The following is a 12,058-nucleotide window of genomic DNA, read 5'->3' as shown; positions in this document are numbered from 1 at the left end:
CATACAAGTGGAATTATAAACTTGTTTCTATTATTTATTCCAACGTTCATGTTCATTTATTCTAACGTTCATGCTGCTGGTAACGCTGTGAATTTCTCCACTGTGGGATAAATAAAGGTGTAACTCATCTTATCTGAAAAAAAATAGGGAAGTATGGCTAAGGCGTGAATTTTGGGAATGAAAAAAATTGAAGTGCCCATGGCGTGAATAGTCTGAAGATTTTGAAATTGGAACAGACTTTGAAATACAGTGAAACCTCCGAGTTTGAACATCTCGGAACTCGTACAAATCGGACTTCAACCAAAAAATCTGATTAAAAAATGCCTCGGAGTTTGAACTTATTTTCGGAGTTTGAATACCCAAGCTAAGCCGAACGTACCTTGAAAACGGGTAGCCGAGTGAAGCCGAGCAAAGCCGACCAATGCCTAATGCTCACGTTGCAGAGACAAACTGCTCATTTCCAGTCAGATCGTTAATACTCCCGGAGGTGCTGCATACTCGCGAGTGCATTTTGATTCTTCCACGACAATTTTCTTTGCCGTGGGCCCAAAGAATGACAACAATGCCAGTGGCAGCAAAGAAAAACATACAGTTCTCCGAACCACAGTGGAATTAGGATGGAGAATATCGCGCCGTTGTAACTACTTCTGTAAAACTGGCACGAGGACCCCCCTTAGCTGTTCAACAACGTGCCTGACGTTAGGTAAGGTATTTTTTATTGTTTAAATACTGTACATAAATGTAAAAAACATAAATATAAATCAAAATAAGAACTTTCTGTTTTTCGAGATTGGGAACGTATAATTGCATGTACATTATTTCCTATGGGAATTTTTTTTTCGGAGGTTGAACAATTCGGACTTTGAACACTTAGGAACACGCAGGAACTAATTATGTTCAAACTCCGAGGCACCACTGTAATGTACATGTGTAATGTTGAATCTGCCATTGGGAATGAATTGGGGATATTAGGGTACAACAGGGAATTGTGGGTAAAGCGTGAATTTTAAGGAAAGTGTTGAAATTGGAATGATGAAAATCGGATGAATTATGTGTATGGAGTAAGATGTGAAAAATCAAGTAGGGAATTAATGGATTAAGGTGTGAAGAATCAAGTTGATAATGGATCTAATATTCATCCCAAAGTGAAATGAATGAGCTAAATGTTTTGAAAATGATTTAAATGTGTAATGTTGAATCTGCCGTTGAGAATGAATCGGGAATTTTAAGGTCCAAATTTGGGAATTAGGGGTCAGGCATAAATTTTGGGAACAAAAAAAGGAAACTAACATGGCGTGAATTTTCTTAAAATTTTGAAATTGGAATGGATTGAATCAAATGAAGGGCGGCACGGTGGATGACTGGTTAGCACGTCTGCCTCCCAGTGTGGAGGAGGTGAGATGTTGCATGTTCTCCCCGTGCTTGCGTGGGTTTTCTCCGGGTACTCCGGTTTCCTCACACATTCCAAGAACAGGCAAGTTAATTGAACACTCCAAATTGTCCATAGGTGTGATTGTGAGTGTAGATGGTTGTTCGTCTCTGTGTACCCTGCAATTGGCTGGCAACCAGTTCAGAGTGTACCGCGCCTACTGCCCAAAGCCAGCTGGGATAGGCTCCAGCGTTCCCCGCTGGTGGTTAGGAAAATGGATGGATGGACGAATCGGATGAAAAATGTGAACGTAGATTCATGTAAAAAAAATGGTTGAAATAAAATATAATAAAGAAAAGGAAAAACATATGTGTGAAGGCCACAGCCTTCATACAATTAGAGATGTATATAGATAGTGTTTTTCAGAAGAGTCTCTAATTTAGTGGGTCAATAATGATGTAGCAAATGTGTATTGATGTGTTAAAAGGTAAGGCCGTGTTTGGGGTGGAAAGGGCGATACTTACATTTGAGTACTTGCCAAAACTGAATACCAACATGATCTAATAATGCCATTATGTTTTCCAACTATGATGAGAATGAGTTTTATTTTCAACAAATATTGTTCAAAACTACAGAACACAAACTTTTCTTAAACATGGCAAATGTTCATCTCAGATCTTATACTTCTCATTACTGCCACTTAAATGTTGATTATGATGATGATTATTATTAAAAAAACGGTGGAAAGTACAACTAACGGTTGTAACGGATGTGACGGGCTGCCGAGTCACTGACAAATACTGTACAGTAACAACAATAATAAATGAATACATTTCTCTATTGGTTGTAGCTTTAGATTCTTCTAACATTTATTATTTGTGTCTGCAGTGGAGGAACGTTTCCAGATGATGATGGTTCTCGTCAGCAGGTGAAGAATTCTCTGTTTGTGGGGGAAAGTGATAATCATGGAATGCCACTCCCTGATAACAGTATCTGGGGCCCAGGGGCTGACATCAGTGGCAGGACCCTCCCGCGAGGCATGTAAGTGAAAGTTAAAAACTCTTCATCACACCACAATCTTAAAAACACAAAGTGGATGGAGATGAGATACCATCACAAGTCATTTAAAAGAAAATCTATTTCAGCTAGGAAACTATTCAACAAACTTGCTCTGGTGCCGAAGTTTTCATGAATATACCCTGCAGGCATGATCAGATTTTTTTGTATAAAATATTAAAATAACCTTATTAAATGTTAAGTCCTACCGAAATCCACAATGCTGACATTGAAAATAATGGACTTGAACAAAAACAATGATAATAGTGTCATTCATTCTTGAACAAAGGTTGCAGATTTAAGAAAAACTCAGATTTCATGGGTGCAAAAGTATGTTAACTTCTCACTTAATCGGACATTGCACTTTCTTTTGCAATGAAAACTTCATCCAAACACTTTCTTTGGCGATTTCTTTCACATCTGCTTTGGGGGAATTTTTGCCACTCTTCCTTGCAAAATTCAGCCAGTTGAGAGAGGTTGGATGGGCGTCTAGCATAAACTGCCCGCTTCAGGTCCCGCCACAGTACGGTACTTAACGCTATTACGCATCACGATAAAGGGTAACAGCTCTGTACACAAACACTCAGGGGTCCATTTCACAAAGCATGTTCACCAAACACAGAGCCTAAATCTGAACAGCGAGTTGACATACACTGAGAGAGGAAACTGTGTTTTCGGTTCCAGGACAGCTGATTTGAGGTAGTTATATCAAAGCAGAGTAGTTTCACCTGGCGTTACCACTACACTAAAAAGACAACATCAATGGAGCTCTGATTTGTCGAGTCACCATGGCAACGGGGAAGCAGAGCGCTGCGCCGCCCTCTGCTTCCGTGTTTTTTACCCCTCTCAACTGGAAATCTAAATGCGATCATATGGCAAATTTGAACATGTCAAAGTGCAACACCGCAGAGGAAGGCGGCTTGGGAAAAACGTTAGCTGCTTGGGTCAATGTGTAAATTTAAATGTAGTCCTTTGCAATCACAATAATATAACAGGGGAAACCTGTTGAATTCATTTAATTTAGGTGCAATCCTGCGGGGGAGAAGCGCACTTGACTTAAGATGAAATATAAAAACATTATTCAAACGGTTATAAAAAAAAAAGCAGAGCGCAACACACAATAGGCTATTGTGGCTCAGGCTTTCTCCCTGTGCTTGTGTTTTATTCAGGTATTCCTACCAAATTCCTCAAACTTGCATGTTAAATGAAGACTCTTCTAAAAATATGTAATTATGAGTGTCAGTGATTGTTTGTCTGTATTTGCCTGCAATCACCTGTCGCACAAAGCCGTCTGGGACAAGGTCCAGCTCACCCATGACCCTGAACAAGATAAGCAGTATTGAAATCTAAAATCCATCGAAATTTGGTGAGAACCCTCCAATCGAAGAGTTCATAAACAATCACTTGCAATCCATCCAGCCCAAACAAAATTTTCTTTATACAATGAATTTTAAAAAGTCTACACACCCATGTTTAAATGCCCAAATATTAATGTAATACAGTAATATGATATTATAAAATAAGATCAATATTAGAAATTTCCGAATGTTTCCACCACTACAGCTGTGTGCAAAATTGCCCAGTCAATATTTGCTTTGCTGATTGGATCCCACTCCAAACACCGAGTAGCAATTTATTATTCTTGTGTGTAGTTGAGCATCTATTATGTCAGACACAGCTGTAATTGTATTATATTATGTTATATTTGAACATAAGTTAGCCATGTGTTTGTTTCTGTGCAGTGATTTCCCTATCCGGGGCATGCAGATCTACGATGGGCCCATCAATGTGCAAAACTGTACGTTTCGTAAATACACTGCTCTGGAGGGACGCCACAGCAGTGCTTTTGGTTTTAGGCTCAACAACTCGTGGCAGAGCTGCCCCAACAATAACGTGACAGACATCACCTTCGACCATGTGCCTGTGAGTCACAGTTGTGTGTTAAACTAGTTTGTACAAATATTTGGCAGTGTAGTACAGATTGCCTTATTAGGAGACTGCATTTTAAAACATACAATAAGTATACATACACTTTTACCACCAGTAAATCAGATGCCATTTTATCTTTAGGAGGAATAAAAAAGACAATTTGGCGCAAACATTTTGTCTCAAGTTGTCAGTCGTAAATTAAAATACAGAATTACATAAGTACATTAGGGTGGTACACAAATGACTATGAATGAACAATGTATTGACATTTTATTGATCGTAAATATTTGTTAATACATTTCTGTATAGATTTTTTTTTGCTAAAAATGACTCGCTCTGCCTCCCATAGATCACATCACGTGTGTTTTTTGGGGAGCCTGGTCCATGGTTTAATAAGATGCAGATGGATGGGGACAAGACTACTATTTTCCATGACATTGACGGCTCAGTGAGTGAGTATCCCGGAGCTTATCTGGTTAAGGAAGACAACTGGCTGCTCCGTCACCCTGAGTGCATTGATGTGCCCGACTGGAGGGCTGCCATCTGCAGCGGGCACTATGCACAGGTAGGGCATTAATAAATCACTAGATTGTCCATCCACAGGTCATGTTGACCATTTTGCCCTATCCCCCTAATGGAATCCCAGTGGAAAGTCATTTTGATCTGAACACTTTTAGCTAATACCCTATCCTTAGGCACTTTTTAAGTTAACTTGTTGCCTGATTACTTCACAAAAGAACACCGCTACTCCTCACTCGGTCTTGCACCTGACTGGCTTTGCTCCGTTCTGAGTGGGACTGTTGGTTGAAGGGGGATGAGAAATAACAATTTGCTTGCTCACTCAGCTGTCTTGACTGCTGTTTGCCTCAGAAGAACAGACAGGCGCGCGACACCGTGCCTTCTTGCCCGAGAAAGGTGCCTCCCAAAAGCTTTGCATTGACAACAGTTTTCTTGTTCACAATATTGTGATCAACACATTGGCAAGAGACACAATTCCTTCTGATTAGACAGCATTTGGTGCAGCATGCTATTGTTGCAGCATGCCTGTAAATGCGCTGAAAAACGCGCTCATGGGGTTCTGTGTGAACATGTTTTTGTTTGTTTTTTAATAATGTAGAAACACTCTTCTTCATACAAACACAGGTACTGCTATATCGCGGTTCAACTGTTGGTTGTTCCATCACGGGAATACACGGTTTAGCCACCTTATTCCCGAGGGCCCTCATGGAGAAACAATTCTGCTCCCGACTTCCGCCATGAGACTTGCAGTCATAATTTTGGTATTTGTTACATCGGGTTTCGTTTCACGGAGCGTTTTTTTCAAACATTTTTATTCCCCCCTTTTCTGAATGACCGTAAGCCCCCGTTGCATTTAGAGTGACTTGCACAACTTGGGAACTCGTTGCACAGTTAGCGTTTGTACAAACAAGCAGGAGAAGTTGAATGATTTGAATCTGTGACTACAAAATGAACTAAGGTCATCGTTCCAAAAATTAAGTAGTTTATAGATTTATAGTTAAAGTTACTTACCAGTACCCTCAACATTTAGTCCCCACTCGTAAAATGCTGAATATTGGTGCTGATAATCGGCCCGGCTGATAATCAGTCTATCCCTAATTTAAGTTGAGTTTGTTTCCTACAGATCTACGTCCAGACACGTAATCCTGCTAACCTAAACATGCACATTGTCAGAGATGAGTACCCTGACCGACCCCTGACATTAGAGGGTGCGTTGGGAAAGAAGAAGCACTACCAGCAGTTCCAACCAGTCATCACATTGTCAAAGGGGTACACCATCCATTGGGACCAAGCTGCACCTGCTGAGGTCATCATCTGGCTTATTAACTTCAACAAGTAAGTCAGCAGAGCATCCAACATCATACACAGACACAACTATGATGTACAACAGTCACAAAAAGCATTTTTATAGCATTTGTTTCTGAAGAAATAGATTTTTTTTTTAACTCCAAAATTTTATGAACCCTAAAAGTTGTTCAATAAACATCTGCTTAAAAAATTAAGAACTGGAATTCTAAATGTGATACGCAAACATTCATTAAATGCTTTACTTTAATGCATGAAATTATGTTTATTGCTCAAACACAACCTGTGCTACCTTAAATGTAGCCATCCGCTGTCATGCTAAAGGATAATCTATGGTCAAAATTAATATTGCGATTAATCTGCGTTAATTAATGATTAATGCGATATTTTTTTGTGATTAATTAATCAATTAACACTTTACCTTTGACAGCACAATTTTTTTCAAATTTTTATGCCAATATTTTCCCTTTTTGTAAAATGAATATCGGCTTCAAATATCGGTTATCGCCGTCTTTGACTAATAATAGTCGGTATCGGCACCGGCCTTAAAAAAAACATATCGTTCTATCTCTACTGTATAATATACAATACGATTCTGTGGCCAAAAGTTCTGTAAATAACTACAATAATCATTTGCTAATTAACATGAGTCACCATTTCATAACTATACATATTCACAAATGCTGCCAAAACCTACATTACGTACAAGAATCATATTACCACATAACTAAGGAATACAATATTTGAACTCAGTGGCGGCTGCTGGTCATTCACGTAGGGGAAGCTCATTTATATCCTCGGATTAAACACCACAGTCATGAACGTAGCAATTTCCAGCCAGCTGTAATTCAGATTTTTAAAGCTTGCGTTGGATTAATAAAGACTCGGCAGTGATGCCTTAGGAAGCTAACGCTTGTAGCCTACTAGTGTCATCATAAAACCCGAGAAGCCTCCGAAGCTGTACCCACGTAGCTGCAATATGATTGGCTGTGACTTCACTAGAAGGCTATGACGCACATGCCATGAGGCGCCACTATAACCATGGACGCGCACCGTAACCGCGGACGGCTCCACAATAGGTTTGTGCTAATGAGGGGGAGAAAAAATAAAGAGTTGCGTGAAAGGACCGAAGGAAACGCAGACGGACCGAATTGAAACTATTAAACTGATCGAATTAAATGGTTTTCAAAAGACATTCATAATTAATCGCATGACTTCACTAGTTAATTTATGATTAATCGCAAATGTTCTATCTGTTCTAAATGTACAATAAAAGTTTTCATACTCTTGCAAACATAAAAGTGGGAAAAAATGCAAAACATAGAAATATGGCTGCATCTTTTAGTCATTGAAACAGTAGTTTCATAATAATTAATAAAATTGAGTTAAAATTAAAAAGATGTACAGTGCTGTACAAAACGAGTGTGATATTGATTAGTATTGGTCATTTTTCTGCCACTAGATGGCATGATTGCATTTGTAAGACGGTGACAGCTCAGTGCATTTTTCTTTTCATATTAAGAGCTATCTTATCTTTATCTTTAAGTAACTTGTGAAATTATGCACATTTTTTTTAATTTAAAATACAACTTAATCCCAGTCTCCACAAATATATGCATCTGCATTGGAACATAGCCAGGAAAGTACAGCCAATATACGGTGAACTGGTGCCCGTTTAAAGAAAAAATGTATATCCGCAAACAACCTGATGTTTTTTGTTGTTGTTTTTTTAATCACAATGGGAACACACTAACTACCTATGTGGATGAAATTGGAGCAGAGGTGCTCAGGCAGAGGGCATACCGAGGAAAATCAAATAAAATGGTAACATTATCATTTCAAGGTGAATGAAATTGTTAAATATAAAGGGCCTTACCATTAACATGAAAATAACACAGGAATTGCTGACGGTCTGCTGAGGGAAATTCTGTTTTAAATAAAAGTATGACATAAGCTCAGTTTGACTATGTCCTGGTAAAGAGGAACATATTTACTTACAATATTTCAAAGTATACGGTTAGGGTTTTGTGGTAGAGTCTGAGATGTGAACCCAATTGCAAGGAGGCACAGTGAACAGGTAGAGGGAATGTGTAAACGTGGTGATTTATTGACAAGACCAAGTGGGCAGGAAAACCAAGACTTTGACTAGACTGGACTTGACGTGACTGGACTTGGCAGAGTGTGACGTGACAGGAACTGACTTGCCTTTATGTGACTTGGCTTGACTGGCTGTGGAGTGGCTAAGGCTTGGCTTGCTGTGGATTAGCTGAGGCTTGACAGACAGCTGAGAAGGCTTGGCAGAGCTGAGAAGGCTTGGCAGAGTTGAGAAGACTTGGCAGAGTTGAGAAGACTTGGCAGAGCTGAGAACACTTGGCTGAACTGAGAACACTTAACACAAACCTGCCACACGTAACACCAACAACGACAATGCACCCACACAGACTGAACAAAGACAGCAGACTAAGGCCCCATTCAGACGGAAGCAAAGCCGGCTTCGTACACACAGAAGCATTTCAAGACTTGCGTGTGTTCAAAAGAAGACGCTGAGGACGTTTACCGGTTGTAATGTATATGCCAAGTCTGGAGTGGCGCTGTTGCGCAGCCACAGGGAGTTAACGGAAAGCAAAGAAGAAGAATCAGCGAAGAACACTTTTTTCCCCCTAACTTTATTGCAATCTACAGAAACATGGCTTTGCATGTATCAAAACAACATGGAAAAAGACAAACACAGGAGAAGTGACAATGGCGGGTGATTCAAGTACAACACCGCTTGTTGAACGTGGTAATAAAGAAACAAAATATTTTGCTGCAAAAGCATAAGCAAGCTTTTTTTCCCCCTTTATTAAACTCTTTGACTGCCAACCGTTTTCAGAAAAGGGATGCTGTGGGTGCCAGCTGATTTAAGCATTTTGACTGATTTTCAAGGTCCACAGAAAAAATTGTGTTTGGACTATGGAAACACACATACTACCAAATGAAAGATTGAACTCTCATCTTTCATCAGAAAAAAAAAGTTAGTTTTTACCTTATTCCGTGTTTCAGTAATCAACAATAGAAAATGGTTAGTTCCACCCAAATGCTCTGTTTTGGACCAAAATACGGCGAAATCAAGCTTTTTGTGAAACGATATTATTTCATGCACTCTAGTGAATTTGACACTTTTTTTTCCCCATGAATGATGCTAGAAACACCTAAACAATGCTTTACTTTTGTAAAACACTACCACCAACAATGAAAAAGTGTTATTTGATAGCAAAACACGTTTATTTACATTCAACAGTGTAACAATTTGACAAAACAATTTGGCAAACTATTTACAAATGTGTGCAACTGTGGTACTATTTACAATTGCGTAGATGTTTCAACGACAGTTTTTCTTTTTGTGTAACACTCCCCTGCGTGCAAGCCGACGCAGCAGGATTTGCACAACAGATTAGTTTCACTGCGATTGCCCCTTCGCGTGCAGACGCTACACTTTCTTGCCGGCCTTTTTTTCCGGGGAGTAGCAGGTATATACTGCAGTGTGTGTTTGGCCATGTTGTCATCAAGTCTACTCTCAGGATCATGATACGGTGACGTTACGGTGACGTTACGGTGACGTTACGGTGACGTTACGGTGACGTTACGGTGGTGTTACGTCTTCCTCATGTCCTTCAGTTCCTATACCGGGTGGTAAGAGATGTTCTGATCCATCTTATCCACTCCATTCATGGTGGCATCGTAGTCCATAACCAGTGTCTTCTCCGTGATCAGACTGTACCTACTCCTCCGATGAATATGCATTGGGGTACTCTTCATCGTCCGATTGAACGTCCACCTGTGCAGAAGTGCTCGGTTGTGCACCGCGTTTTCCGGCGTTAGCATCGCTAGCCGGTGAGGCTTTACGACGTGATCATAGCCGCCGCGTCAACGCTTCCAACTTCGGCGTCAACCTCGGAGTCACCATCATCATCATCGTCGTCATTAATGTGCTCTTTAGCATTGGTCAATGCTTTTCGTCTTTGAAAAAAATGCTTAAGCGTGAGCTGCTTGCAACCGGTTGCCATTTTCGCTTCCTCAGCCATTCTCCCCTCAACACGAGCTCCGCCTCACGTCTTCTACTGACGCCTACCCGATCTTGTCCAAAGAGAGTCATCGCTGCCATCTAGTGCCCACAAATAGTCATTATACTAACTCGATCTGCTTGATACTTTCAGCACAGTTGGCCAAGGCTTTCCTCCACCCGTTTCCAAAAAAAACAAAAAAAAAACATAGTTAACGTCTTTTAACGTTTTTGGCAGCCCTCATTTGGATTTTACTAAACGTTATTAAACGTTTTTGGCAGTCAAAGAGTTAACCATATTCAAAAGAACAAGTATATAAAAGAAAGTTGTATACAATTGAACAAATACATGCCAGGGGGTACATACATAGGTTACGTGCATTCAAAGACTTTATAAGTTGTACAAATACTGATAGTTTTTGAAGCCTTTTTGTTAAGTGAGCTACTAATCAATTTTATATAAGAAATAGTATCATTATAAAAGTGTTTCAAGTTTGGTTTTTGGTTGCTGTATTTGCATTTGTTGAGATAGAATTTAGCCAAGACGATCAACAAGTTAGTATAGTATAGTAAAATATACATCCTTTGTTTGCGTTCCATAATAAAATAAAACATTCTCCCGTTTTAAACTAAAGCCCTTGTGCAACTGTGAAGTAATAAATCCACAAAAATCCTTCCAAAAAGTTGTAGAATGTAAGCAGATCCAAAAGAGGTGCTGGACGGTTTCAGGATGACTTCCGCAGAAAGAACAGTTCACATCAATGTCCCTTTTAAATTTGGTCATATACTGATTTGCAGGATAACATTTGTGAAGAATTTTATATGAGACTTCTTTTACCTTATTTTTTACAAAATATTTGTTTAGGATTATCCATACTTTTTTCCAGTCAATATCATTTACAAAAGAATTCCAAAAAGAAATCACAAGAGGATTGGATACAGAGTCTCTTTGAAATAATGCACGGATATTCCTATTACTATTCGTGCAATGTGTCAGACAGATTTTCCCAATATATGTTTCCATAGGATTGGGTAGAGAAACAGATATAATATTTGATTGAACACCTTTAAATAACATTATTACACCAGTCGGAATGGCATCAAAGAGTATGGCATACTCTTTTAGGGTAGCTGGAAACTTCGCAAGTACCCAAAAATTCAGCGTAGGACATAAGTTGTCCATTATTATTAGACAGCTGTTTCACAAAAATAATCAGTTTCTCAACCCAATTAGAGAAAAAAAAGATTTAGTTTTGTACAATACATTTTTATTATTCCAAATCAGATATTTATGGAATGAGAAGTTGTGCTTATAAATAAGGGACCATGCTAATAAAACTTGTTTGTGAACCGTAGAGAGCTTTACCGGAAGTTTATCTATATTGTAGTCACAGCTTAAAATAAAACTTAATTCACCAAACCTAGAAAATATGTAACGAGGAATAAAATTCCAAATGGAGACTGGGTTTTTCAAAAAATGTTTTGCCCAATTAATAACGTATTGTTCAAAGTGGTGAAATCCAAAACATTAAGTCCACCGTGTTCGTAGTCATTCATCAGTACACTTTTTCTAATATAATGGGTTTTGTTTTTCCATAGAAAGTTAAAGAGCATTCGGTCAATATCCTCACAAGTTTTACTATCCACATATAGAGAAATGGCTGCATAGGTCAGTCGAGAAAGACCTTTTGCTTTTGAGAGCAATACTCTACCTCTTAAATTTAAATCTCTTTGTAACCACTGATTTATCTTGGATTTTTAATATTTGCGGGAAAATTTGCAGTAATTCTTTTTTTTAGGATCTTTACATATAGTCACGCCTATATATTTACAGTATA

General features: G+C 38.9%; 1 protein-coding gene across 5 annotated transcripts in view; it reads left to right on the top strand.

Moving 5' to 3' along the window:
• The window catches only part of cemip (cell migration inducing hyaluronidase 1), a 203,186-nt gene that overhangs the window by 154,385 nt on the left and 36,743 nt on the right, over nucleotides 1–12,058 (top strand). For all 5 annotated transcript variants that reach the window (XM_077563841.1, XM_077563842.1, XM_077563838.1 and 2 more), the window contains 4 exons: nucleotides 2,258–2,410; nucleotides 4,168–4,348; nucleotides 4,704–4,919; nucleotides 5,997–6,208. In XM_077563841.1, the coding sequence (XP_077419967.1) occupies nucleotides 2,258–2,410; nucleotides 4,168–4,348; nucleotides 4,704–4,919; nucleotides 5,997–6,208 (762 nt within the window). The remainder of the gene's footprint in view (nucleotides 1–2,257; nucleotides 2,411–4,167; nucleotides 4,349–4,703; nucleotides 4,920–5,996; nucleotides 6,209–12,058) is intronic.

The sequence above is a fragment of the Vanacampus margaritifer genome, chromosome 4 (assembly GCF_051991255.1).
Source record: "Vanacampus margaritifer isolate UIUO_Vmar chromosome 4, RoL_Vmar_1.0, whole genome shotgun sequence".
NCBI lineage: Eukaryota > Metazoa > Chordata > Actinopteri > Syngnathiformes > Syngnathidae > Vanacampus > Vanacampus margaritifer.
The sequence above is the reverse complement of the archived record's forward strand: the minus strand, read 5'-3'. Positions and strand labels throughout refer to the sequence as shown.